This window comes from Vespa crabro, chromosome 8, assembly GCF_910589235.1.
Source record: "Vespa crabro chromosome 8, iyVesCrab1.2, whole genome shotgun sequence".
Lineage (NCBI taxonomy): Eukaryota > Metazoa > Arthropoda > Insecta > Hymenoptera > Vespidae > Vespa > Vespa crabro.
Window position 1 is genome coordinate 6,117,758 of NC_060962.1, and position 27,910 is coordinate 6,145,667.

General features: G+C 28.8%; 9 protein-coding genes and 1 long non-coding RNA gene across 14 annotated transcripts; 3 read left to right on the forward strand and 7 right to left on the reverse strand.

Annotated features, from left to right (window-relative positions):
* Positions 1–293: 293 nt before the first annotated feature.
* On the reverse strand, positions 294–3,455 carry LOC124426390 (DNA replication complex GINS protein PSF1-like). Its single transcript, XM_046968036.1, has 4 exons — positions 3,198–3,455; positions 3,026–3,090; positions 2,641–2,947; positions 294–2,563 (listed from the first exon to the last, which is right to left on the reverse strand). The coding sequence occupies exons 1-4, from the start codon at positions 3,264–3,266 to the stop codon at positions 2,423–2,425; spliced, it is 582 nt and encodes a 193-aa protein (XP_046823992.1). The 5' UTR covers positions 3,267–3,455; the 3' UTR covers positions 294–2,422.
* Positions 3,456–3,534: 79 nt separating this feature from the next.
* Positions 3,535–4,723, forward strand: LOC124426388 (39S ribosomal protein L4, mitochondrial). Its single transcript, XM_046968033.1, has 3 exons — positions 3,535–3,886; positions 3,983–4,391; positions 4,459–4,723. The coding sequence occupies exons 1-3, from the start codon at positions 3,593–3,595 to the stop codon at positions 4,602–4,604; spliced, it is 849 nt and encodes a 282-aa protein (XP_046823989.1). The 5' UTR covers positions 3,535–3,592; the 3' UTR covers positions 4,605–4,723.
* LOC124426387 lies at positions 4,595–6,505 on the reverse strand. Its single transcript, XM_046968032.1, has 4 exons — positions 6,309–6,505; positions 5,464–6,117; positions 5,201–5,388; positions 4,595–5,132 (listed from the first exon to the last, which is right to left on the reverse strand). The coding sequence occupies exons 1-4, from the start codon at positions 6,406–6,408 to the stop codon at positions 5,085–5,087; spliced, it is 990 nt and encodes a 329-aa protein (XP_046823988.1). The 5' UTR covers positions 6,409–6,505; the 3' UTR covers positions 4,595–5,084.
* A 497-nt stretch (positions 6,506–7,002) lies between these two features.
* Positions 7,003–10,976, forward strand: LOC124425891. 3 transcript variants are annotated; one of them, XR_006942597.1, is made up of 6 exons: positions 7,003–7,150; positions 7,364–7,528; positions 7,668–7,853; positions 9,221–9,252; positions 9,522–9,624; positions 10,846–10,976. XR_006942597.1 is itself a non-coding variant. In XM_046966909.1 (4 exons), exons 1-4 carry the CDS (start codon positions 7,084–7,086, stop codon positions 9,047–9,049), a joined length of 477 nt encoding a protein of 158 aa, XP_046822865.1. In that variant the 5' UTR covers positions 7,003–7,083; the 3' UTR covers positions 9,050–9,251. The 3 variants fall into 3 exon arrangements, 2 of the variants coding, with proteins under 2 accessions (XP_046822865.1, XP_046822863.1); XM_046966909.1 differs by lacking the exons at positions 9,522–9,624; positions 10,846–10,976 and having other exon boundaries at positions 8,991–9,251; XM_046966907.1 differs by lacking the exons at positions 9,221–9,252; positions 9,522–9,624; positions 10,846–10,976 and adding an exon at positions 7,981–8,368.
* A 494-nt stretch (positions 10,977–11,470) lies between these two features.
* Positions 11,471–13,413, reverse strand: LOC124425889. The gene is made up of 5 exons (XM_046966905.1): positions 13,222–13,413; positions 12,656–13,079; positions 12,415–12,585; positions 12,108–12,322; positions 11,471–12,028 (listed from the first exon to the last, which is right to left on the reverse strand). The coding sequence occupies exons 1-5, from the start codon at positions 13,295–13,297 to the stop codon at positions 11,544–11,546; spliced, it is 1,371 nt and encodes a 456-aa protein (XP_046822861.1). The 5' UTR covers positions 13,298–13,413; the 3' UTR covers positions 11,471–11,543.
* A 127-nt stretch (positions 13,414–13,540) lies between these two features.
* On the reverse strand, positions 13,541–14,493 carry LOC124426190 (programmed cell death protein 7-like). Its single transcript, XM_046967575.1, has 3 exons — positions 14,489–14,493; positions 14,216–14,410; positions 13,541–14,082 (listed from the first exon to the last, which is right to left on the reverse strand). The coding sequence occupies exons 1-3, from the start codon at positions 14,491–14,493 to the stop codon at positions 13,878–13,880; spliced, it is 405 nt and encodes a 134-aa protein (XP_046823531.1). The 3' UTR covers positions 13,541–13,877.
* Positions 14,494–14,983: 490 nt separating this feature from the next.
* On the reverse strand, positions 14,984–15,587 carry LOC124426191 (DBF4-type zinc finger-containing protein 2 homolog). The gene is made up of 2 exons (XM_046967576.1): positions 15,523–15,587; positions 14,984–15,455 (listed from the first exon to the last, which is right to left on the reverse strand). Exons 1-2 carry the CDS (start codon positions 15,585–15,587, stop codon positions 14,984–14,986), a joined length of 537 nt encoding a protein of 178 aa, XP_046823532.1.
* Positions 14,989–21,236, reverse strand: LOC124425887 (ATPase family protein 2 homolog). Of its 3 annotated transcripts, none has more exons than XM_046966900.1 (6): positions 19,167–19,336; positions 18,810–18,994; positions 18,553–18,735; positions 17,058–18,478; positions 16,727–16,993; positions 14,989–16,662 (listed from the first exon to the last, which is right to left on the reverse strand). In XM_046966900.1, exons 2-6 carry the CDS (start codon positions 18,991–18,993, stop codon positions 16,333–16,335), a joined length of 2,385 nt encoding a protein of 794 aa, XP_046822856.1. In that variant the 5' UTR covers position 18,994; positions 19,167–19,336; the 3' UTR covers positions 14,989–16,332. The 3 variants fall into 3 exon arrangements, with proteins under 3 accessions (XP_046822856.1, XP_046822857.1, XP_046822858.1); XM_046966901.1 differs by lacking the exon at positions 19,167–19,336 and adding an exon at positions 21,106–21,236 and having other exon boundaries at positions 15,078–16,662; XM_046966902.1 differs by lacking the exon at positions 19,167–19,336 and adding an exon at positions 19,686–19,905 and having other exon boundaries at positions 15,078–16,662.
* Positions 21,237–21,242: 6 nt separating this feature from the next.
* Positions 21,243–27,851, forward strand: LOC124425890. Its single transcript, XM_046966906.1, has 8 exons — positions 21,243–21,626; positions 21,902–22,000; positions 23,326–23,429; positions 26,501–26,714; positions 26,881–26,934; positions 27,006–27,148; positions 27,223–27,377; positions 27,470–27,851. Exons 1-8 carry the CDS (start codon positions 21,548–21,550, stop codon positions 27,525–27,527), a joined length of 906 nt encoding a protein of 301 aa, XP_046822862.1. The 5' UTR covers positions 21,243–21,547; the 3' UTR covers positions 27,528–27,851.
* On the reverse strand, positions 25,732–26,425 carry LOC124425892. Its single transcript, XR_006942598.1, has 2 exons — positions 26,274–26,425; positions 25,732–26,020 (listed from the first exon to the last, which is right to left on the reverse strand). It is a non-coding gene; the product is annotated as an uncharacterized LOC124425892 (long non-coding RNA).
* Positions 27,852–27,910: the final 59 nt, after the last annotated feature.

Below are 27,910 nucleotides of genomic sequence, written 5' to 3' on the forward strand. Positions count from 1 at the left end.
AGGAATGAAAAAGGTTAAAGAAATCGATGATCAATTGGGGCCCAATTTACTTCGTTGCGATTGGATGTAATATTATCTTATGCATTAAAAAAAAATCATATTTTATGATCTGAAATTGAATGAATAAATCAAAAAAGAAAAATTTTATTTATAACATTAAAGATACAAATAAATGATATCAGAAATGGGAACGAAGTATCGGCATTACTATTACTGGTACTATTACTTAAAATATTTGATAAATATTAGAAATCAAAAATCTTGTTTTGTCATTCTTATAGACGTGAGACAGGTTTTTTTTCTTTTTTTTTTTTTTTTTTTTTATTATAAATCCTAATGGATGTTACTCAAGTTATCTGGGGAAAACCTGAACGAGATAAGAACAGAAAATATATTATCAACGTATCGTGTTCGGCTTAAAGTTGTGCGTATTGTTAACAATACTTCTTTCTGATTAAAAATTATCCCAAAATATAAAGAATGCCAAGAAGAAGAAAAGAAAATCGAATCTTATTTTATCACGCTAATAATATTCATGGAATTTGACTATAAGGAAAAAGATAACAATACTCAAAAATTAGAGAATATATATTAGAACGTTAGGGAATGTAGAGAGAAAAAAAAATTTAAATCAACGCGCGGTCTCGTAATATGAAAGAGATAGGGCAATATAGTTCTAGCCTTGTAAAATCCCTGTTTGTATATCTGCGATAATTTCATTTGTATGATAACGATAAGACCGATATTTTCTTTCTTTTTATTTTCTGAGCCCTTTGAAAATACCCCTTATCTATATTTTATTGATCTTTTTTACAATTTCGAGTAAATTAAAATTAAATTTATTCGATATATCGATTATTTCATATATAAATTTGAACAAAACATGATTTCCTAAATTAAGCGTATTTTGGCTTTAGAGAAATCATCATAAAATTTGTCGAATGTCAAGCGTTGTTGTTTGGTTATACACGAGGTTGGGAAAGTACGATGACTCAATGACAAAACGGAAAGTAGTGGATATTTTTGCCCAGATCTCTATAGTCTCAGAAAATTTTGATCTTTCGAGTTTGGTTTCTTCAACTGATTTTCTCGATATTATTTCCACGAGTTGGCAAATGAACAGAGGTGAATGCAGTTAAAAAATAAGAAAAAAAAAAAAAAAGAAAAGAAAGAGAGAGAAAAAAAAACAAACTTGAAAGCTTTAACATATCCCAATTAATCATCCTTTGATCTTTAGCGTACGCATAGGATTCATACAATAACGCTATGTTACATCTAAATGTGTTACTTTAAACAAACAATCATTGTTAAATCACGTTAAATTATTTATAAATGACGTCTTTTTGATCTATCAAGATTTATATTTATAATATGTACGTATATCAAAATGATTAGAAAAATCACAACAACTTGTTATTCATCATGATCGTAATAATAGAGACAGATTTGATTATGTTCAAGTTAACGAAATTGTTTATATTCGTAGAACTCAATCGTTTTTATATTGTAAATCAATCGATTTATACAAGAATTTTTACTTTTATATTTTGTCTTTTTCTTTTTTTTTTGGTTGTTTCTTTTTTTTTTTTCTTTTTTTTTTCTTTTTTATATCGCCATCATACAATAATCGCTATCTCTGATAATCTTTTAAATATTTTTATCGAAGAAGAGGAAGAAAGTCATTCGGCATAAAAACAAAAAAGAGAGAAAACAACATTGCAAAATTATAATAATAATATTAATACTTACGTATGCTCAATTGTTCGGACATTTATGACGAAACATGAAGAGCCTGTTAGTAAAAAATAATTTCCTTTTTCTTTTTTTTTTTTTTTTTCTTTACGAAGAATTCTTTTGTTTTTTTTTTTCTTTCTCAATACTTAGAACACCAACACTGCAGAACGTGTTTCCTTCGTTCGTAAAATATCCCGATTCGCGCTGAGAATGAATATTTTGTTTCACGGTGAAATAACGATGATAGAGAAAAAAATAATCTTGACTCGTATCACTATCTGAGAAATATACGTTGTCCGTTCTGAATATACCACTCATCACGAATCGAAGACAACCGATGACTACGCTTAAGTAATATTCTGCACAAATAAACTTTGAATTTGAACACCTTGGGAAAATCCTTGTGAAAACATGTGTTAGAAATATGTGTTTTCTAAAAGTATCCTTATTTTAATCCACTTTCTCTTGGAAAATCCAACATAAACATATAGTTAAGAAACGATCACGTGATAGATTTTTGTCTAACATTCAAATTTCGGTTCTTTGAAAGATCTGTTAGAAATGTTCTTTATACATAAATTAGTATTTTATTGTAAAGCATGTATGGTATAAAAATAATATGATTTGAATTTCAAAATCTTCTTTTTTTTTTTTTTTTTCTTTTTTGTAATATCAAACAACAAACGCATCATGCGAGATGTTCTAATATACCCTGTCTGATAAGAGGCTCGCAGATTACTCTAGGTAATAAATGATATGTGTTTTTCTTGAGAGTGACTACTTGTCCATTTTCAATCTCTAGCTTGCCAAAATCTGTTAAACACTTAACCTAATAATAATAAAATATAATTTTTATTATTGCTAAATATTGAAAGTAAAAATAAAAGGATCAAAATATTTACTTACTTCTATATAAAGAGATTTAGGTGGTAACATATTTACTGTCAAATTAAGTCCGCAACTATCTCCTATAGATCTCATATATGTAGCTAAAGATTTATTATATGAATGGAACCATTGAATTTCTGCATTAAGTAAATTAGAATTGATTTCTGGTGGTAAGATGCTACCTAATTCCCAACGCATTTGACGTAATCTTCTCATTCTATTATACAAGTATGCTAAGATACATCTTTTGTTTCTAGTTAAAGCTATATGTCGAAATTGTACAGACGGAAGTAATGCTGTATTGCCATCATTTTTGATAGCATTGCTGAAAGAAATGATATAAAATATAAATAATAAGTTAAATAGAAACATGTATGGATATATGAAATATATAAAAATATACCTATCAAGTAAATTTGCTTCATAAAGATAATGTATTTCTTCCAATACTTGTCTGACCACAGATTCCTTAAAAAAAGTTAGAAAACTTAATTTATTATTCTTATATACTTATATTTTACAATAATTAGCTTTAGTCATTTTTCTTTTTTCTTTTTTCTTGTTTTTTTACTTACATTGAAGGGTTTTATATCATCAGACAAATCAAGTTCTGTAATAAGTTGGAAGGCCTCTTTCCCAAACATGATTAGATATTTATTTGTATTTAAATATATAATGCATTAAATATATTTCTACATATATATACACATATCTATGACTATAATGTCTATGAATGTAAAAATATAACTATTTTATGACACATTGATTTTAAAAGGGAGTATAAAAGCTTGTAGAGTTATTGCTTGTAATTTATATAAATGTAAATAAACACTTGTGCTTCTCAATTGCGATACTGGAGACATCTTTCTAAAGAACTTTTCGATACGTCATATAACATACTGCGCCATCTCATGGAGACTATATAAACACGTGTGTTATATTTAATTTATATAGAATCATAATTAAAATTATGTCGATTTTCCGAAATGTCTTTAACAATTTACATAAACGATGTTTTCAAACGTTAAAGTACAGTACTACGATCGAATCAAACATAGAAGAATTCAAACCAATCATTGATATAAGATCATACGACAGTGACAGATATTTTCATAAGTCTCGAGAAGTATGGTTAGAAAATCTAGATACAGTTGAGGAAAAGAAATTAGGTTTGATCAATTTGCATGCGGAAATTTTCGCAGCTCAACCACGAGTTGATATAATTCATGAAAATGTTAAATGGCAAAGATTATATAGTTATGTGGTAAGAACACACACACACTCACACCATATCATTTGCAAAAGTTGAATTTTATTAATTAATTAAATCTCTTATTATCTATTTGTATTTTGTGTTTAGAGTTATGCGCATACAAAGACTCGAGCAGAGGTAAGAGGAGGTGGTAAAAAACCTTGGAAACAAAAAGGTACAGGAAGAGCACGTCATGGTAGTATAAGATCACCTTTATGGAGAAAAGGTGGTGTTATTCATGGCCCACGATCACATACAACTCATTTCTATATGTTACCATTTTATACTCGTATTGCTGGGCTTACATCAACATTATCCGTTAAATTTGCTCAAGATGATTTACATTTGGTAAATGATTTGGAAATACCTTCCGAGGAATCATCTTATATAGAACAACTGATCGTAGAAAGAAATTGGGGTCCTTCTGTCCTTATTGTAGACAGTGAAGATATTATGCCAATTAATTTGACAATAGCAACTGATACGATACCCCATGTAAATTTGATGCCTGTCTATGGTACGTGTCTATATTATATAATACATCTATGATAAATATTGTATTTAATAATTCTGTATATTTTTAGGTTTGAATGTGTACAGTATGCTAAAACATGATACATTAGTATTGACACATCGTGCAGCACGATTAATAGAAGAAAAATTGCTATTTCATTTAAATAGGGCAGATAGTAATAAATTTTTAAAAAAATTCCAGCTAAGTCAACAGTAAAAGAATTACTTACATCATGTAATCGAAACTTTATTTACATAGATTATTTTTACTTAGTGTATGTAGTACCATATTCACTTTATTTTCCTGTATTAAAAAAATAAATTTCTTCTAATATATATTGTTTAACTTTTTCCTGTCATAATAATTATGAATATCTTGGAAATTACTTTTGCCGCTCTGTGGTTTATCCTTAAAATTATTCCCTGGAAATTCTAATCGTACGTGTTTAATACTATTAAGGAAATACTGATTTTATATGGAATTAAGAATCTTATTTTTTGTTTGTTTCAAATGCACACTACATAAGAATGTGTATGCCGTACGATAAGTTATATTAGAGTTCATTTTTTAAACAAAAGCAGCTCGTTCATATCGAAAATATTGCAATATATAATCGTAACAATATAAATATCGGGAATTATCTTGATTGACAGGAATAGTTACAATTTTTTATATCATGCTATATCATATTTATAGTCATTTTTTCCTCAATATAGGTACACTAGCGGATTTTCTTGGCAAAGGCTGTAAATTAAAAAAAGATATAGATTTGAGAGTAAAAATTAAATTATTAAATTATATTTGATATTTACTGGAGGATGAGGATCACCACCAAGCATTTTTTCACGTACAGCCCACCTTACAGTCATATGTTTTGCTTCTCCAGGAAATGCTATCTGCTTCCATTCTTCCTGATACTTTTGATAAAGAGCAACAGGATCGCATCTCTTATTTGTTGTACTTTTTTGAACTTCTGGATGTAATCGCCACGGTCGAATAACTATATGAAAATTATTAACATACTTTTTATTGAAGATAACATTTTTATTCTTACCTTTAAGATTTAATATCTTACATGATTTATGTGTGGAACAGCTAGAACTTTTAGTACGTGGAAGACTCTGCGATCGAACAGTAGTAGATTGATCAGATAATATACTTTTTGATCTTGATTTACGATTATTTTCTAAAATATTTGGGGCACTAATTGGTCTATTGTTATCTGATAATATTGGCTTTGAATGTAACGGTTGTTCTTGAGAAATTGTATTATATTTATTAATATCATAGTTTGCATTATAAACATTCTGCATAGAATAAGAATTGACAAAAGATTGATTATCATTTTTGGATCGTTGGATAGTTGAACGAGATGTAGAATCTATAAAATTATGATCTTTTCTATTTAAACATGAGTCCTCAATAAGATTTACTTTTTTACATTTGTTTTTTAACAGATTTGATGGTTCTCTCACTGGCACATCAAATTCTTCTTTTATATATCTGTGATGTAGATTTTCTTTATCTTTTGGAATACATTTGATTTCCACTTTTACTAGAGATTCATTGTCGAAATTCGAAGAATTGTTAGTTTGTTCACTTAATTCTTTAATATGTTCACTGAGAATTTCATGAAACATTTGCTGCTGTTTTCTCATTATTTTCTTTCTGATTTCTTCCTTATGTTGTTGTCTTTCATGTTCTTTTATCTTCTTGTATATCTTCAAATCTTTCAACAATAATGAATAACAATTAAAAACAGATATACTCGAGACATTACATTTTATAAAGAATGATTTAAAAATAAAATTCACTTTTAGTGAAAACAATTGCTAACAATTATAAAAGTTGAGAATATAAAGTCATAGAAATTCATAAGTAAAAACAATAATATTTTAAAGTACATATAAAACGTGTTACCTTTCATAAAAGCTTTAAGTTGAGGTGCAGTAATACCAATAAATCCCAAAGAATTAAGAGTAGCAAGAACTTCTCGTGGATCATCTTTTATATTAGACATATTATTAACTTATTAAAATAGAGAAATTAAACTTCGTTTACTCGATTTCAAAAAGTAAAATCTATGACGGTTAATAATTGTCATTGAATCATATATAACGTAGATTAAAAACTACATAGTTAAAAATTGATCTACACTTATGGTATATAGATTTCTACTTATTTTGTCATCGCGTTTGTATTGTAATTATGTTTATATATATATATATATAAGCGATGTGTTTTCATAAATAATTACATTAAAGAAATTATTATTTATAATGTAAAAAAACCGACACTATAAATGTAGAAAAATTAAAAGTTGATTTTTAAATTGCAAAATAGTGCCATCTAGCGATGACAGCATGTACGATAAAGACCGTTCGAAACGAGTTTAAATAGAAATGACATACGTGTACTAGGAAAAAGAAAATAATGAATAAATAGATTATTTATGTTTAAAAATTATTATTAACATTATGCATAATACCTATTATACAAATGTTTGATTCAATTATAAAATGAAAAAAAAAAGAAAAAAGAAAATAAATAAAAATGCCACATATCGATGTGATTACACATCATATATAACATCGAATATCCATAAAGGTTGCGCAGAATCTTGTTTCAGGAGTGTTTAAAGTTAGACGAAGCGTATTTAATTGTGCATCAGTCTGAAAAGAGACCTTGAAAGGTAATGTCGTCAACAACGCTTTCAGTTTTTTTCTTTCTGACGAGAGTGATCATACTAAAGTACTTTTCCGGTAAGTGAATTAAAATTCTAAATAAATATTATATTAATATCTATTAACGCACGATAAACGTTAACGCATTAATATAGACAATGAATATCGTATATGTGAAAGAATTATTTTTTTTTATCTACTGATCAAACGTAAAAATTATCATTTTATATATCAAATCTGTAACAAATCCATTTCTACAAATTATTTTCTTGCCTGTTTTTTTTATTACAGCGATCGATGCGTCTATTATCGAAAGCATAAATGTGCCGTCAGTTGTACACAATGGTACTGGACCAATTGAGCTATCTTGTATTTACAAAATCGATGAGAATGAGAATGGTCTTGTTATTAAATGGTATCACGAGTTGGATCAGATCTATCAATGGATACCTCCATGTAAATAAATCTTGACTATCTTTTAAAGATTTATATTATTACAACAAAAAAAAAAAAAAGAAAAGAAAAAGAAAAAAGAAAAAAAGAGAAAAGAAAAAGATAATTGCAATATATTAAGAGATGATTTATAAAATTTTAGTACCACCACAAGATACGGGAATAATTGCAAACTACTCGAAATATCCAACGGAGAATTTGAGAGAACCAGAGAGACGATCGATAATCTATTTAAAAATGATTACTCTTGACATGAGCGGAGAATACATGTGTGTCGTCAAAACATTTCATAGCGAGCACACCAAAGCAGCCAGAATGATTGTATACGGTAATTCAAAAGTTATTTTCAATGTTAATTTAATTTAAATATCTAATAATTATAATTCACGAATTATACATATATTTATTTATTATTTGTCGATAACAAATAATTAATAAATAATTAATACTTGCAGTCCCGGAAAGCAGCGCAAAAATTTATGTCTCTCGTTTTAATGATAGTCATATTAACGTTAAATGTACAGTATTAGGAGCACGACCTAAGCCGACTTTGATACTTTATATCGAAGGGATTAAAATCGATGATAAATTCGACGAGTCATTGAAAATTATTAACGAGTATAGAGATAATTTTTCCGTGACACGAAATACTATCTTAAAGAATATAATAAATCCTGTATTAATAGAATGCGAGATTTCTATTTCTGATACAAATTACAAAAGAAGGGAAAAGATGGTTTATTATCCTGATTATATAAAAAATTAAGATAATGAATTATATTTTCACTATATTATAATTACAATTTAGTATGATAAAAAAAAAAGAAAATAATAATAATAATAATAAGAAAAAAAATAATAACGTAGTTAAAAGCGTAATATTAATATATTAATTTTAATAGTTATTGATGATATTTTAATCGATTTTTTTTTTATATCATATACTTTTGTTATTTCCAAAATTTAATTTTCATTTATGATCATTATGATTTATGAATTCATCCTACTGATCATTATGATGAATTCATTAATTTTAATCTGTTGATCGCGCATACCACTTTGTGCGTGCGTAATTTAAGTTCATAAATTTATTTATACAAATAATCCGTGTATATATATAAGTAACGTGATCAGATTCTTAACAAATATTGTATCATGTCAATCCTTTTTATACAAAACAAGTATTTAGTATGGAATTAATTTACATTTTAAAAATTAACAGAACTATTTTTTTATACACTATTTCCTTATTCTAATTTGTTGTTTCATTCTTACAATACGTTTAATACTTTACGAAGAAAATTAATTAAAAATTTTAATATTATACGCAATTCTATATACGCTTGCACGAATGAAAATATCAAATGATAATGCCCACGCTTAAAAATTCTCTTTGCCATGTTGTACGAGAATTTTCGAATCGTATTATAAATAGGATTATTCCAATTTTCAAATCATATTGTAGGAATATCGCGTTATAAGGGATTTGTTTGTATTCGGAATAAAATCTGTGGTGTACTTTAGTCAATCCCCGTACCAAGAAAATCGACAATCGAATGTTAATTAGCTTCAATATCTATATTTGCAACGGTACGGCGATTGCGTATAAGTCGAGGGTGGATGAGGAAAATATACACGATAGTGGGGGAAAATTTACTTAGGAATCGAGTAACAGGATCTTTCGATGCTCCTTAGGATCATTTCTTCGTCAGCTCTCACCTGCTAAAGTAAGTGTTAGTTTCTAAGATTGAATTTTCATTTAATGTCGATTACAATTATTAACAATTTTAATTTCATCAGTTTTCTATTATTCTATAAATTTTTAATACGATATTATATTAATTTTAGCAAAATATTTTATAAAAATATTTTGATAGTTTTATATCTATAGAATTTCAGTATCTATTAATTATATAATTTTTAAATCGTAACATTAATTTAAAAATTTTTTAAATTATACGTTAAATAATTAAACTCTTGTCATTTTTATCGTTAGGTGAAAACAACGAAAGGAAAGTGAAATTGATTTTATAAAAAAGTGATTACGTTGAAGTACAATTCAACAATGAGCCGCATCTGTGTAATTATCCTTATTACAGGTAACGAAATGCATATATTTAATACTTATTAAATATTAATTATACTTATTATTTAATATTAATTATATTATTATTATTTTTATTTTTATTATTTACTGTTATTTTTAACGCAATTTGAATTCGATTTCTTTCACTTATATTATATGAATATTTTTTATCAGAAAATAATTAGTAAACTTTATCGAGTAAAGTACGATAACGAACAATACGATAACGAACTCGAAGATTCAAAGAGATTATGGATTAAGTGGAATTAATTGATCAAAATGTTTGATATTCTCTGCACTATAATCCTATTAGCCGTCATAATCTATTTTTATTTGTAAAAGCTTTTGTCATCAATCGAATCGAAATGTTGAAATGATTACATAAAAAAAAAAGAAAAAAAAAAATAAAAAGATAATAATATAATATACAATAATTTTTAAAAATAAAGATCCAAACGGGAATTGTCGTGTAATTTTTGTGTTTTAGTTTCTTAATAAAAATAGTTTGTAAAGATTTTTAACAAAACAAATCATAATTTTTTATAATTTTTGTATAAATTAAAAATATAGAAATATTACGTTTAAACAATTAAATACATTAAATTATATTGCATTTAATCAAATTTGATATTACTTATATTGATCTTAAATTATTTTCTTTTGGCCCCTTATGTTGAATATAAAAATATTGAAAGTTAGAAGAAAAAAGTTAGTTAAAATTATGCATCAATTTATATATTAATAGAAAACTTATAATTACTTAATTAACATTCATTACCGATATAAAGTTCGTGCTATCACATCCATAAATGCATCAAGTGTAGTCTGGTTGCCATAGCGTTTTCAGCGTGATGCTCGTCCATATATTTACTTTTCCTAGCTGTTTTACAAACATTACAAATATTTATAGAAAATTTCTAATTTCCGACGGAATTCCTTTGGACATCGCTAAAATATTCTTCGACTTTACATTTTGATCAGTAATTATAATAATTTATAGATTATAAATCAATATTTTTTTTTTTTTTTTTATAATTTATTATACATTTATTATATTTTTTTTCTGATATAAAATAAATTAATATTTATATTTTATAAATTATCATCGACTAGTATAATAAACTGATATTTATATTGTGTAAATTATAGTTGCAAAAAACATTTATAAATATTACTTTTATGAAAGATTATTTTTTATTTGTAATTTATGATGTTTCTTCATGAAATATTTCAGTCTGCGCTTTGTGGACTTTTGGAGAGACTCTATCGTGTGACCAATGTGGACAGGAATGTGCCGGAATCTGTGGTACGCGACAATTTCGGGCCTGCTGCTTCAACAATATGAAAAAAAGAAACTCTGACTTTGTATTTAAATTTGGGATGAGATCACGAAGATATGCAATACCATTCTACCGTCCGGCTTACGACGCATAATATTACTGGATCTACATTATCGAATACCCCTGCAATTATTTAAATGATTTATATTCTTCCAAGTAATCACTATATCTGATATAATTTCTTTTCTTTTTCGATAAACGATCTGTTAAATGATATTAAAGACATTATAGAGCAGCACGTACTCAGGGATAATTCTTTGATTATAATACATTATATCTTTGATCGTCTGATCAATTATTTTCATAACATCAATTAAATTATTATATCATTTTTCCTATTTGATATTATTTTGTTTATTACTATTATCCAAGTTGTATTTTATTTTATCGTTTATCGCTACATATATTTATTAATGAGTCACATATATTTTTGTTAATATATTAAAGTCGGATAATTATGATTTTTAGACAGGAAGGAGTTCATGTAATAATAGGAATACGAACTGAAATAAAAATAGATTTCATATTAACATATATATTTACATTTTAAATTTGTTTAAATTTATTTATTAACTTTATGTAAAATTTTAGATCATAACGTTGAATTGATGTTTCGTATAATATTAATTGCTTTCTTAATTAATAATTGTTTCTTTTCGCCAGTAGATTCTTTTGATTTCCTCAGTAGTTTATAGCACTTTTTTTTAACAATTTTCCATTGTAACTTACTTATTCCTGGATAACAATTTTTATTTAAAAGTCTATTCAAATCTGATTTTTTCATATTATCAAAATTAGAAGTAACATTTTTATTTGAGATTGTATTACATGATTGAACCAATTTTTTTTTCTTTGCTTTAGGTTCCAATTGACATAATGTAGTTCTGCAGTCATTAAGTAAAGAAGAGCTTTTTTCTTCTTTTTGTTTTTGTTTCTTAGATTTGAATGTAATTGTTTGTTTTCTATCACTCTCATTTCCTTCATTATTTAGTGACAATTTTTGCTCTCCTAGTGATTCTTTCTTCTTACGTTTTTTCTTATTAATATTTAATGCAGAGCTTGAACGATTGACAACTTCTAGAAAATAATGTCAAAAATGTTTAATATATTTTCAATATTTTTTATTTTATTTAATGAATAATAATATTTTTCATACCTCCAAGATCATCGTTCATATGAATGGAAAGTTCACCAACATTTTTTGAAATATTTGATTTTGAAATATTTTCTGATACACCACAAATAAAATCAGTGGTATCTAATTCTGTCAACTTATTTTGAAAGTCAGAAGTTAAATCATTGTCTAAATTATCATCTTGTACATTAATTAATTTAAACATCTTGTCCTTCAAAATATTTTCTTCGGGCATGCTATGATTATATCAAAAAAATATTTATAAGATAAATACTTTTAATTTACAAATTTATAATATCAATTTAGCTAGTTCATCTAATTAGAATACCTTGATTCATTTTCATCGAGCCATGATAAAGCAAGCCATGATTTTAAATCAGATGGTAAGTTGTCTTTTTTCAAAAGCCAGGGATGACCTATCATTTTGAATGTATTCAAAAATCGATAGAGACCATTATACCAAATGCAAGATCTTTTAACTAAATATTTTGATAAGATCCTAAAAACATATATAATATATTAGAACCAAAATAAATATTTCAAAATGTATATATAAATAAATAACATACCAAATTCTACTAATGATAGCATATGCTACAAGCGTAATAGTCCATGCATGACCCAATATAATACGAGTTCGTAAATATGTACCAGCGCACTTTGCAACTTCTTCCACTCTTGCTAAAAGCTTTGCAAAACCTTGAGTTCTGACAAGAATGTACTCTAACATTTGTTTGCTTGGCAAAGTAACAAAAATACCACTTAATTCTATGTAACTTTCAAAATTCTTATATTCCTTTTCAAGTCCTAAATTCAAGTAATTGAGTAAAGCTCTGTTTACTTTCTCCATATTCTTAAAACCTTTGTCATTGCGAAATTTACATTTCATACGATAGATTAATCTACTTAATATTGCTGCTTCTGTGTGCATATCATTTTGAGATTCTAAATCCTTAATAATACGTTTTAACGTCTTCTTAAGTCCTGTGACATCTATTTCAGAAAAAGATTTTATAGATAATTATTACATAAAAATATAAATTTTACTATACAACATGTATAAAAATTAAAATGATTTTATATTTTTGTGTACATAATATAAGTTGTAAGAATTTAGGTTAGAATATATTTTTACCAATTTTCTGAGCTTCGATATGCCACGTAATATTTGGTGGATGTTCAATGTGAATTCTATTCCAAATAGCTTCCATATTTTATATCTATTAATTAATAGATATAATTTAAATACAAATATTTTCGATCATATCCATATAAATTCACTAATCCCGCCGTGTCAAATAAAACACAATATATAATCGCATCTAAGAAGAAAACGATTACATTCTGCGCAGCTTTGAGAAGAGTGGGGATTAAATGGGAGGGATTTGAATACGCTACGCTCAGTGCCGTATGCGTTATTATCGTACTCTTGTACCCTGAAGGTACAATATATTCTTTAAACAATAAATGGAGTAAGTGAATTTATACGCGGAGATTCCTAACTGTTCGTCACTTTTTGACGACGTAGAAGGAGTAAATTGGACATTCGTAAAACATTATGACTCATTCAAATTTATGAAACATAACTATGGTATATTATATGTGTGTATATTTATGCGTACATAAGTTTGAAATACATATGAGCTTTTGCATATGAATAATTTATTGTAATATTATAATTTAATATATCTCTTTAAACATATTTTTTTTTAAACGTATATTTCTCTTTAAACGTATATTAATAAAATTTGATAAATACATTTTTTTATAACAATATAACTATAAGAATATTTACGGAGCACTGTAAACTATCATACCAGGTGAATCGGAAGGTTTGATCGGAGTTGGTCGGCAAAGAACAGGCGGTCCAGGTGGTGGACCACGTGGAATTAATTTATCAACACCGTAATAACTGAAACCACCTTGAATTATCGGACGATAAGTAAGATTCGTCCATTGTCCGCAACCATGAGGCGGATTAGCGGCTGGTGCAAATCTGAAATAAAAATAATTCATTAAAAATTAAAACGAATTAATAGAACGTTAAAAAAAGAATATGGAAAAATATAACAAATTATAAGTTAACAGAAATATAGCAATAATTGCTATATATAATTGATAATGCATACCTGATAGCTTTAATAGGTTCAATTTTCGGAAAATATGCTTTGCAACTTAATTTTGGTCTCCTGGTTTGTGGTGGTGGTAAAGAACACGTTATTATTGTGCAAGGAGTTGGACAAGGATAACTCGGATCAGGTGGAATTTGTGGGGGTGGACATGGTGGGCATATTAAAGAACACCGGAAGCACTGATCATTTGAACTTCAGTACATTGTACGATCAGTTAATATTATTATATCTAGTTAATCGATCGTAGGATTAAAGGTTTTATTAACTTACCACATTTCGATAGGTTTGCTGTCTTTTCGATATTTTTCAAATTATTCCTGAAATTTATTATTATATATTGTTTATTGAAATTTTATTATATATTGTTTATTGAAATATTATTATATATTGTTTACTGAAATACGAAAACGATATAATTTATTTGTATATCGGATAAACATCTTTAATTTATCTGAACGGAGATGAAACAAACATAAGAACGTTGGAAGCTACGAAGTCACTTACAAATGAATCTATATAAACGTAATTACTTGATAATTACGATTATTCTTTATTTATTCTATTTTTCCGATTAATGTAATTTTATCCCTATAAAACATAAATTTTCATTAATGCGATGGGTGTTACAATTTTTATTTTATTAAATAATTATACACCATGATAAATCAGATAATATAAATTATTTATAATTCAGTTAATTCATCTTACGTAAACATTTTATAATTTAAATTGTTACGATTTATATTATAATTAATTGTCATGGAATCAACATGTAACAGACATTCCAGGTATGGGAGTACATGGCATACATGGTGGAGGACAAGCAGGTGGTAGACAAGGATAACATTTACTGGTACCAATGTAAAAAAGTCCGCCGGTGTTAATCGGTGTCCGAATGACAGGCATAATAGGCTCACAGGGTGCTGGTACTGGTTTCGGTATAGGTGCAGTCGTAACACAAGGATAACCGGTGCAAGGTGGACATATGAAAGGACATGGTGGACATGGTGGAATAGGTCCTAACGGAGGACACGTCATACATGGTACTGGTGAACTTGGAGCACATGGACCACAAGGTCTCGAGGAAGCCAGACCAATCGGCGGAACCAGAGGAATAGTACAACAGGGATCACATTTTACTGGAGCACATGGATTACAAGGAGGTGATGGGCAGCATGAAGATGGCACACAAAAAATGGCTGGGCATGGAGGTTCAGGCGGTGGACAGCAACCGCAACTGAAAGAAAATTAAGAACAATGAGCATGTACATTATTTATTTTGTATGAAAATAATTAAATTGCACCTTTCGATAATGGCCTTCAAAGCTTTCTTATCGTATGTACCTTGACATTTTACCATCACAGACATATTTATTACTTGTGAATAATTTTACAAGAATTTTCATACGTTTACAAATTTTACAAGACACCGATATTAAATAAAGAAAAGCGTGAAGTTTGGTGATATAATAATTGAGAATCTTCATAAAAACAGTGGTACTGATTCGTATAACTACGATATTACAAATTCGTAAAAAAAAAAAAAAATAAATAAATAAATAAATAAAAAATAACAATTTTTAAACTGCAGATTAATAAAAACATTAGGATGAGGGAGCATAATAATTTTTATCAGGAAGAGGGCCGGAATGTGGAGGTGGCCATGGCGGGCAAATTGGTGGAGGCGGTGGAGGTAATGCTATGCAAACAGGTCGTGGTTTACAACAAAAGCAAGGATCGCATGGTGGTAAAGGTGGATAACAGCAAACTGGTGGGCTATATGGGCAACAACTATAAAAAAAAATTAATAGCCATTTATATCTAATATTTTTATACTATTTAGAAAAATAGAAAAAAGCTCACTAATAATTTTTCAACAAATAGTATGAACTATCATAAATACTAGGTGTGCCTTTCACGATCACCGACATTATTTAAAAAATAATGTATTTTTACTTTCAATTTTGTGAGTTTCTTCTTAATACGTTGATATTTTTAATAAATTATACAAGTTATGTCTTTTGTTTTATTTATAATTATATGTATATCTTGAAGTTGTAACACTATATGAACTGTAAAATATGAAAATACATTATTATTATAATATAATCTATTTAATATATTTTATTCATATAGTTCTCGTATAATTGTATAAGTGACGTCGGTGTTCTTGGAGTCACTATTGATAATGCAACTTTGAAATGATCTTTGGTAACAATAGCAGCGTCCAAGTTCTCCTCGAGCGCGTTCATTGCTGCTTCGTGACATATCGCTTGAATTTCAGCTCCAGAATAACCTTCTGTCAACTCGACTAAATCCAATATATTTACATCTTCTGCAATTGGCATTTTTTTAAGCTTTATGTCAAATATTTCTTCTCTGGTTTCACCATCCGGTAATCCCACGTAAATTATTCTATCTAAACGACCAGGGCGAAGTAGAGCCTGATAAAAATAATGATTCGTTACTTATCAATATTTGAATTAAATATAGATCACAAATACGAACCTTGTCTATTTTATCAGGACGATTTGTAGCTGCTACTAATGTAACATTTCCTAAGGCCGTGACACCATCTAATTCTGTAAGTAATTGTGCCAAGACACGTTCTTGAACATTACTTCCATTACCATTTAATGAAGATCCTCTTTCTCCTCCAAGGGCATCGATTTCATCTATAAAAATGATAGAGGGTGCAACTTGACGAGCTTTTCGAAAAACTTCACGTACAGCTTTCTCAGATTCGCCAACCCATTTAGAAAATAGTTCTGGGCCCTACGAATAATGATTACGTTAAATATGTCAGCGTAAGAAAACTATTTATTGAAAAAAAGTTTACCCTAATATTTAAAAAATTAACTCTGCTTTCTGTAGCAAGAGCTTTAGCAATCATAGTTTTGGAACAACCAGGTGGACCAAACATAAGTACTCCTCTAGGTGGTGTTATTCCCATTCTAGCAAATGCTTCAGGATGTCTCAAAGGCCATTCAATAGATTGTTTTAATTTTAATTTTAATTCTTTCTGTCCACCTATGTCAGACCATCTAACTGTAGGAACTTCTACCAAAACTTCTTTCATGGCAGAGGGTTTAGTTATGGTTAAAGCATAATTAAAATCATCTATCGTTATATTTATCTCATCATTTGCTCTGGTATCAGTAACATTAATAGAATGCTGACGTTTAACGGCAGCCATCAATGCTTGCGAACACAGACCATATATATCAGCACCAACAAAACCATGAGTAGAAAAAGAAATATTCATTATATCATTTTGTGATAAAGTATTTGGTACTTTTTTGAGTAACTTAAATAATATTTCGAAACGGGTACTTTGAAAAGGTACATAAACTTCAAATTCTTTATCGATTCTGCCAGGTCTTCTTAAAGACGCATCTACAAATTCAATTCTTGATGTAGTAGCTATTACAATAATATTATCTTTTGTATTCTGTAATTCATCAAAAAGTGATATTATTTGAGCAAGAACTCTTCTTTCCTGATCTGTACTTGAGTTACTCCTTTTTGGACATAACGTATCAATATCTTCCAACAATATTATACTTGGAGTTTTAGCTTTTGCTTTTGTAAAAATTTCTTTCAGCTTCCTCTCAGTTTCACCCATAGATTTACTATAAATGTCTGAACTGTGAACATTAAAATAGTTGACTTTGTACTCTGATATAATAGCATTAGCAATCGTAGATTTGCCAACGCCAGGAGTACCATAGAGTAAAATTCCTTTGCTGATAAAAAAATCACCAATATTACATTTACCTAATCCAATATCCACTACATCTTTTATATCTGCTATTAAATCATTATATCCTCCTATATCTTCTATTTTATACTTTACTTTTTTCTGTTCTTCTTTAACCATTGATACATCTTCCTGAATGATCCATTTTGTAGAATACATAGCCTTATAATATTTTATATAGGATTCATCTGTAGTTAAATGTAAACAATTGAAAGCCAATAATAAATCGTCATCCGTATCTATCGTATTTTCATTCTGATCTATTGAAGCTGCTGTGATTATGTATGTCAATTTTCTTCCATAGTATGGGATACTTATTTTATTTCCAATGCAAAATATTTTTTGTTCATTACAGTTCTTAAAAAGTATTTCTAGATCTGTAGACATATGTGGTAATGCATGTTTGCCGGTACACTTGACAGTAAATTCTTTAGCTACAGCTATATCATGCTTCACATTTTGTATCTTAATCAAACCTTTCAAGTTGTTTAATTCAATGGCTAAAGAAATGATCAGTAGTTATGCCATATCTTTTTAAATATATAAATAGATTTGATGTACATGTCTAACTTACTAGGCTTAGATAAAGAAACGCTCAATAATGACTTATCATTGGTAGGCCAAGCTATTTTTACAATTATATTATTTTTTGTCGCAACAGTAACAGGATCTCCTATAGCAATATTGCATAACTGCATCACAGACTGTGACATGAACACCATATCATTTAAGTCTCTTACGGATATATTCGTTGGTGCTATAAAATAACGTATAACTTAATAACATGAAGTGAATAGAGAATTAAAATATTAATGATATATATATATTTACCTGAAGCACTATAAATTTCTAAAGTACTATGCAAAGTATCATTGAAAATAAAATTATGGTTCCAATTTTCAAAACAAGGTGGACAATTTGATTCATGTAAGGTTGCATCCTTTTGTCCAAAAGTGCACTGACATTTGTCACATGTTGTTAATGATGATAAACTTTTTCTAGACTTAGATGACATGCTGAAAAAAAGCAAAGAAAAATTTATTGTTTTAATTTTTAATAACCATTTAACACAAATAAGAATAATAAATTAATCATATTTAATTGATAATCAAATACTTAAACATAACCTAAAAACGAAACAAACTTTAATCGAAATAAACATATAAGTAAAGAATAAAAAAGAAAAACCTTGTCGATAAAAAAGTGAAGATATAATTAGCTTTGAATGTTTATAAAATAAAAAATGCTTCAATTATGCATAAAAAAAATATATCAATAACTTGTATGGCCATCTGCCTTGAATCCAACGTGAATCCAACTTGAATACTACTTGAAACAAATTTCTTTTTATTTTTTATTTTATTATCATTTTGACGACATTGACTTTAGTGAAAATTTTTTTTCCGGTGTCATTGATTTGAATGTTTTTAATTTCTAAAAATTACATGTTCGATAAAGAAAATTAATGAGTAATATTAAAATTACCAATTAATAAATTTCGACTTATTAAAAATATTTCTTAACTAAATATATCAATTAAAATATTTATTAATTATAAGAATTATATATATATGTATGTGATAATTAAATTTATTCTTTATATAACCTTTATAAGTATAAAAAAAAAAAAAAACATTTTTACTCATAGGAAATACGAAATAGTTTCATCTAATTGAACGATTTTAAAAAATTATAAGAATACTTAACAAATAATTTTGCAACCAATATGGATCCGAGTCTGAGGACGAATCTGACAATGAGATTGATGCGGTGATTTATAAGTAACGATAATGACTTTGAGTTATTTGCCGCGGTAGCAGCGAAGGAAGGAGTGTTAATGAGTCCAGAACGCAAAGAAATCCCTTGATGCAATCAACAATGATGATGCAGCCGGTCGAGCCATTGGTGGTAAATCGCGATGAAGGAGAGAAGGTGATTTAACAAAAAGGAAGGTAATAGACCGACGAAATGAATAATGTTCTCATCTCTTTCTCTCTACTTTCATTGCATTAGCGTCGAAGGAAAAAAGTCTCTTAACAAATAAAATTTGCGAGTCGAAACTTCTTAACGTTCTTTCTCCCCCCCTCCCCTATTCTTATAATCATCCTTTTGAACTCATACATCTCATTAGCCAAAAATCAAAAAAAAATTCTTCTTATATTACAATAGAAAAAATCATAATGCGTGCTTTGAGAAAATATGCGATAAATTTTAATATATAGAAATTTATCTAATATAATAAATTTATATAATAAAGCAAACGGTTGAAACTAATCATTCTGATTAGTCGATTCAATGATTCAATATGTCCACGTAATGCCATAATATTATGAACTATTAGATAAGTAATTTCTAATTGAAAATATTTCGTGGCTTTCAAAGGAATTTCAATATTTTTTTCAAAACGTTTAACTCTAACAAAACCGATGTTCACGTTAAAATTTCGTATAAATGATATAATTAATCTAAAACCAATTAAATCATATCGTCATAATGTTTATTCCAAGAAATCATTTAGGTAAATGATCGGAATCGTTAATTTCTAAGATATCACGATATCTATTTAGGTAAAAGCGTTTGCCGATAAACATGTGACGATATGGTAATCACGTAACAGATCGTTCATATATTTCGGTATTTAAGCGTATTAGTAATTTTACCGAATTGGTGTCACACGATCGTAATGTTCACACATTGGTTCAATTTTATACAGTTATGACGGTAGTTTGATGTGAACATGTACATATAAAAAATATGCGCCATTGGAGAAGCCGATTAAAATAAATAATTTGAACAAAAAAAAAAAAAAAGAAAAAAAAAGACCGATCCGGTGCCATGTGAACGAGCTGTAAGGCAATCAGATAGACAAGGAGACAAGCAAGCAAGCAGGCAAGTGGACAGACAAGCGTGCAGGCAAGCAAGCAAGCAAGCAGGCAGACAGGCAGGCAGGCAAACGAGCAAGCAAGCGAGCAAGCAGGCAAGCGGGCAGGTTCGGCAAAATCAACGCGGAGTGATTGCCGGCAAAGTCGGCAAAGAGAGGCAAGTGATGGACGGCCCATCAGGAGGGCCCCGACGTTCCGTACCAAACGAGATTAATAGAGATCCGGCTGTCAGCCGGACGCCTCACCGTCTGAGCGAGATCTGAGCGGGTACCAGACGGCCAGTCTTCCCGCAGATCGCAACCTGCGTGGGCAAGAACCGATCGTGATCGATCGCACGGTTTAAGCATTCTTTAGGCTACTTGTCTTCTATACGAGTCCGCGAGTTATAATAACGTTTGATCCTCTAGTCATTTCGGGGGAGATCTGTAATGAGATAACGATAGTGAAAATTATACATTATCGTGATTTAACTGATACGCGATTAGAGAGAGAGAGAGAGAGAGAGAGAGAGAGATAGAGAGAGAGAGAAAGAGAGAGAGAGAGAGAGAGAGATAGAAAAAAAATAAAGAATAAAAAAGAATAATAATAAAAAAACACAAAAAACAAAAAAGAAAGAAAAAAGAATTTGCTTAATCCATCATATTGTACAATTTCTCTACAAATAGGTCTATCTTTCTTTTCGTACCGATGCGAATGCAAAGCACGAGGGGATGGTGGAGCGTCCTCGGCAGTTTTGCCCTGATTTTTCTCGCCAATATACGATTAGGTAGGCTATCCAATACGCAGGATAAATCGTCTTACGTTACCAATGTAATAAAAAATATTCGTCATTAATGAATTTTTTTTTCCGAATTTTCTTTTTTATCTCATTTACATTTACTTAAGAAAATGTATCAATCGATTGCAATATTGTTTTTACAAGTAATTATTTATCTTTAAACGAAATCAATTTTTAAATATATGTAAAGGTTAACAGAATAAATTCATTCTGATCGTTTTTGAAAAAGCAATTGACTTCATGAAAATTCGTTTGTTTTTTAGCTTTCAGCGAGAAGGATTCGGAAGGAAAAGTTCATACGGAGGAAGCACGGCAACATCTTTGCTGTGCGAGGCACGAAAAAATGATTGACGTCGGTTATGGTGAGTTCTCTACGATTTATACAAATTAATATTATTATGATCTATATAAATGAAATATAAAGCATACATACACTATGTAAAGATTGCATAAGTGATTCTTTAAAAAAAAAAAAGAAAAAATATATAAATAAATAAATAAATAATTAAAAAAGAAAAATACCGGGTTGCATAATGCATCGTGGACTTATTTGTCGTTAGAAAATATGACCTTGTCTTCGTTAGATACCACCGAGCAAGATTATTACTGGGTGTTTAATCAATTGATGCCCGGTGTCGATGTCGAGGGTGATGGAACGTCCGGTATTCTCGCATAGCAAATATACTTACATACTTACATACACTCATACATCGTCAATATTCGTGATTTAGAATACCGGTTCGTTCTGACGAAGAATTTGTTTCTTCGATCGGCGGATCGCTTTGAGCATATCGATCCCGATTAATCATAATAACGTTCCTCTTCTTCGATTCATTGACCGTAATAAAATGCTGCGGACCTCGAGACCATTGACATGAGAAATGAATTGGCAAGTTGAAAGTGCGAACGAAGGAATTAATATTTCGTAGAAGTGTTATTTGTGGGTTATATAAATTATCGTACTTGTTATATAAAAATAAATATAACAAGTACTTTTGAAAAATTCAGCAACCAATTTATATCAGATTTCGCTTGTAAAATTTTTCATTTACTTATATTAGTAATCGTTACCATTAACTCAATAAATTGTTTAATTACTTTTTATGATTTATAAATATTACACAATTTGTAATTCGCACATATATATATATATATATATATATATATATATATATATATATATGTGCGTGTCATATATGACCAAACTTATATTTTTTAATAATATTGTATTACAATATACATACGTTAGAATTGTATATATGTAATTTAGATAAGACACTTATGAAATTCGAGCAAACAGGAAATTCATTGGCGATATTATTTGTATTTCTATAAAGAACATCTACATTTGTGGTCTTAAAACAAATATACGCAAAAAATATAGCACGAAAGAATGGACGAAAGAATGTAAATCGTTAAAAAATCTTTGAATTCAATATCATCCATATCTACATCCAAAATAGCTTGATTACATTAAGTATAGTATAAGAATTCAATTCAGGAATACATTATAATTATATGCAGTATATTAAATGATAAATTTATATTTTAATGCGATTTAAAAAATTGTAAATTTTTTCTTTTATTGTGACACGATTTAATAGATCGCAATTTTAAAAATTAAAAGAAATTTGCGATTTTTATATTCGATTTCTTCAAAATATTTACTTTTTTAATTTTTCTTCAGGAATATCTGGAGAAGTCATACAAATCGATATTGGACATTGTCGAAAGCTCTGTCCCCGATACGTTTCCGACGATCCTGGCGACGCTAGCAAACCGGCTGTTCAGGTAAAAATTTTCGACAAAATAAGAAAACGTAGGGAAATTAATTCGCAGAGTATATTCTTTTACCATATTGACTGTTTAAAAGAATTTTATAAAAATTTATTTAAGTGCCTTTGAAAAATCTTTTATGAATCAATTTACATTAAGAATTCATACTCCTTTATTTACTACAAAGTAAATAATAAACTTTACTATCTCCATGATTCTTAATAGCAATCTTATAAACAACGTCGTAAACGAACTGTTAGTGAATACATTTTACAAATGTTTCGGTATGATATCGGTATAAAATAAAGTTATAATCACACGATGACAATCAACGTGTTAAGGGAAACTTTTTAAGGGAAGCCTCGATCACCAAAGAGACAATTTTTTTGCGATATCGTAGCAGGAATGCAGCTTTAGGGAGGGCCTACGTGACTATGCGTAATCCGTGACTCATACTTGCGGGATGCACCAGGTGCAAAAACACCGTAGGCTGATTGCCGCATCAGGTTCCATACGAACAAAAAGCCCATCCTGCCGGATTGAAGTTTATCGAACCGGTCCGTGGATCTCTTTCGAATTTCATGCTGGAGTCTTTCGGCTGCTTGAAAATGAGAATGGCTTTGTGCCAGAGCGACTTTGGTCGAAAATAAATCAGAAAATTGCAAGATATTTTGCGAGTAAGAAAAGTAGAAAAAAAAAGAAAAAAAAAAGAAAACGGGAAAAAAAAACGGATACCTTCAGGCGTTCGATGGCCATTGAACTCGCCAAAATTCAAATTCCATCCGAAAGTGATCCTATATGGTAAAAACTATGCTTTCGAATAGCTTCAAGGCGCGTCTAGGTTCCGATAGGAAAATATTTTTAAAAGTTTTAACGCTATAGATAATAGTCTTTTATCTTCAACATTCTCTTATTGAAACAAGTTATCGTTGAAAAGAAATATTAAAAATATCCTTAGAAAAAATGAAAATATATAAGGAATTATTGGGACAACAATATCTAAGTGTATACACGTGTGATCAAAGATATGAAAAAAATTAAAAAATTTAAATATCTTACTAATAATAAAATATTTTTATGTTGAATTATTCTTTTAATTTAGATTACATTCAAGTTATTATTTTAATCCTTGGATTCAATTAATGAAAATTTGTAAAAAATATTTTTCAATAAAATAATTATAATTTAAGAGAATTCTATATAGAATCATTCACATTTAATGTGATCTTACAAATCTATATATCTGTAAAAAGAAAAAAATCAAAAGATCTTGATCACAGCGTATAGTACGTGCATACATATTTTAAAGTACAGTTTCGAGAGAATTTTTATATCAAGGAGTATATATAGTTTGAGAGCCCAGTAATGTCGGCCGATTATGCCGAGGGCTATGAAGGGTGAAGAAAGACTGGAACGTATCTCAGATTTATGACGCATGAGTTCGACCAATCCGGAAGCTGGAATGTGGCCACGCCAGACATCGCACGATCGAACAATCTTCACGACTCTGAAAAGAGCTCACCCCGTATATCGATGAGGATTTTCAACTACAAAAAGAAATTATTCATATTTTTATTGTTAAAAAAAGAAGAGTTTTTAAAAGTTAATATATCAAAGATACAAGAAAAAAATAAAAAAACTAATGCATTTGGGTAAATGTAGCAATAAATAATTGCCTTTAAACAAAATAATCGTTAATAATAATAAACGGATAATATTAAACATTATACAAATAATTATATATTAATGTCAACATCTTTCTGTTTTTTTTTATAAATATAATATTTTTTTTTTTTTTTTAGAAATATAATAATAATAGTAAAAAAGTCATATTTTAATGTCACAGAAAATAAGTCGATTGGTACAATAGTTTCCTATGTTTTCCCGTGAATATTATATACTTGGTATATATGTCTGTATATATAGTATGAATATACATGTACAACATATATATGTATATATTTATATGGTTGTATTATATATAATATTGTTTACAATAATATATCGTATATATATACCCTTTGGTTACATTTATATATATATATATATATATATATATATATATATATATATATATATAAATATACATATATATATATGTATATATATATGTATATATATATATATATGTATATATATAGTTTCTATTAATCTTTAAAGTTTTTATTTGCAACAATATATGCAATCGCAGAAAATTATTGTAGACTTTTAGATATCTTCGAGTTCAGCAAAAGAAGATCCGGAGAACGATTTTCCAAGGATGCGTATTTGGAGTGTCCCTTCGTGTATCGCTTCCTTGCACGGGTGGAGGAGGTTATTTTCGTCACGTAATGTAATCCGATTGGTAGTATTTACGATCTTGTAGCTCACCTACGCTCTCCTGGAGAGAAACAAGTCGGGAAGACGACGCTGCACGCGATATGCAAAGGAGAAGAGAGGAGAGAGGTTGCTTGTCGACGATGTGTTTTGCGTCCTTGGAAGGTCGAATCGTCTTGGGTCACCACACGCGGGCGCCAGCCTGTCCAGATACTAAATCCCGAGAATCGCGTTCCTTTATATCCAGGAGGACAAATGATCCGGATGAAAAAGAAATTTATTGGATCCTCCTAAAGAAATTATTATAATGTAGTTAAAGAAAACGGAAAAAAGAATAAGTACTAAATTTATTTTCATATTACGAAGAGTATGAAAAATAAAATTATCTTCTCTATGATATAATTGTAACATACAATTATATAAGACATCATATAAAAAGAAGAAAGTTGAAAGCGATTATCACGTATATAATCAGGATGCATGCACGCGAGCCAATAATTATGTTATCGATTTTTTATAATTCCTAAGAGTTTTTGCACTTACTGCAGTATCTTCTTTTTTCCAGATGATCGAGACAGCCTCATCGAGAGAATCTCGTCTTTCTAAACCTTATATCTTTCTTAATGTACCAGAGTCATCTAAAAATGTGACTCGATCATTTCGATTGAATTATTAAACGATTAGGATAATATTAAGTACTAGATCTAGATATCGAATAAGAACGGATGATATTTGTTAGAGAAAAAATATACCTGTTATAATATTTTTAGAGATGTTCGCAAGAGGGTCATTGCCGGCCAAGAGCTGCTAGACTGGAAAGAGTATCCACGTTGCAGGGAGTCCGTATTATTGAGGCTGTTGATGCTTGCGAGTGTTCTTCAGATTCCTCTTGTAAAAGAGAATCATATACACATCTTATACATTCTGGTACACCGTATCAAGTCGTTATTGATGTTGGCGTTTGCATAGGACACTGTGGCAAAGGTATTAGAAATAATTAATATTCAGGAATAATAATAATAATCCAATGACAATAAAATGATAATGCATTTAATAAAATAATTTTATATAAATGCTTGTACGTTATAATATCGTTTATATTTTTTTTTTCTTTTTTCTTCTTTGATTTCTTTTTTTTTTTTTTCTTAAGATCTTGGTTGCAAACCTGTAAGAAATAACACGGTCAGCGTTAAAGGACCAAATGGTAAATAAAATGTAAAAAACAAAATAATTTGAAAAATCTAAATGATATTATAACAATTATTACGTTTTAAGGAGACGAAGTTTATCCGGTTATCGAAAGATGCAGCTGTGTCGGTAATTGTCATCGAATGGATCACATGGAAACAGTGTTGGATTTCAGTGAAGTTGAAATTAAAGAGGGTACCAATACTACCGATGTCAAGCCCGTTGTTAGAGTAAGCGATTTTGATATATCATCAAAGGATTTTTCAATAATCATAGAATTATTTTTCTTATGAATATTTTTCAGCAAATTAATGTTGGCCAATGTGTCGGAGCTTGTCCTGGAAACGAAACAGAAACTTGCCTTTTACGGGACAAACGTGAGCCCTCGAGATGTCTGGCTGGTCTTTATTCCAAACAACATACTTGCACACCGGCGAGATTTAAAGTCCACGAGTACAGGTACGATCATTTGTATTTATTTAAAGAAATTAAATATACTAATTGTGCAAAGTATTTTTAGAAAAATAATACAACATTAAATGCTCTTTTAGAACTCGACGAGGATCAAAACGCGAAGTGATACAAATTATTCAATGCATTTGCGTTTAGAAAGGATCATCATTGGACATACAAATTTTATTATCGAAAAAAAAAACGATGATGAAGATGTGACAGAAAATATCCTTTTGTGTTGCGTTTTACAAAAACGTTAAGATATACTTTCTCTTTTTCTTTTTTTAGATCTGCCGTGTAGTTATGTGGCTAATAAATTTCTAATGTCTTTTCTAAAGAAAAAAAAAAAAAAAGAAAAAAAAACAGAAAAAAGAAAAGAAGAAAAACTCAAATCGCATGTCTGCCGGATCAACATCTTTCTGTGTAATATAACGATGTATAAGTTAATCGGCAAATAATAACGAAATATCTTTAAGTAAATTTAACTTTGAACTAAGAAATGTTATATCCTCACATGATGCTGAACGTATAATATACAT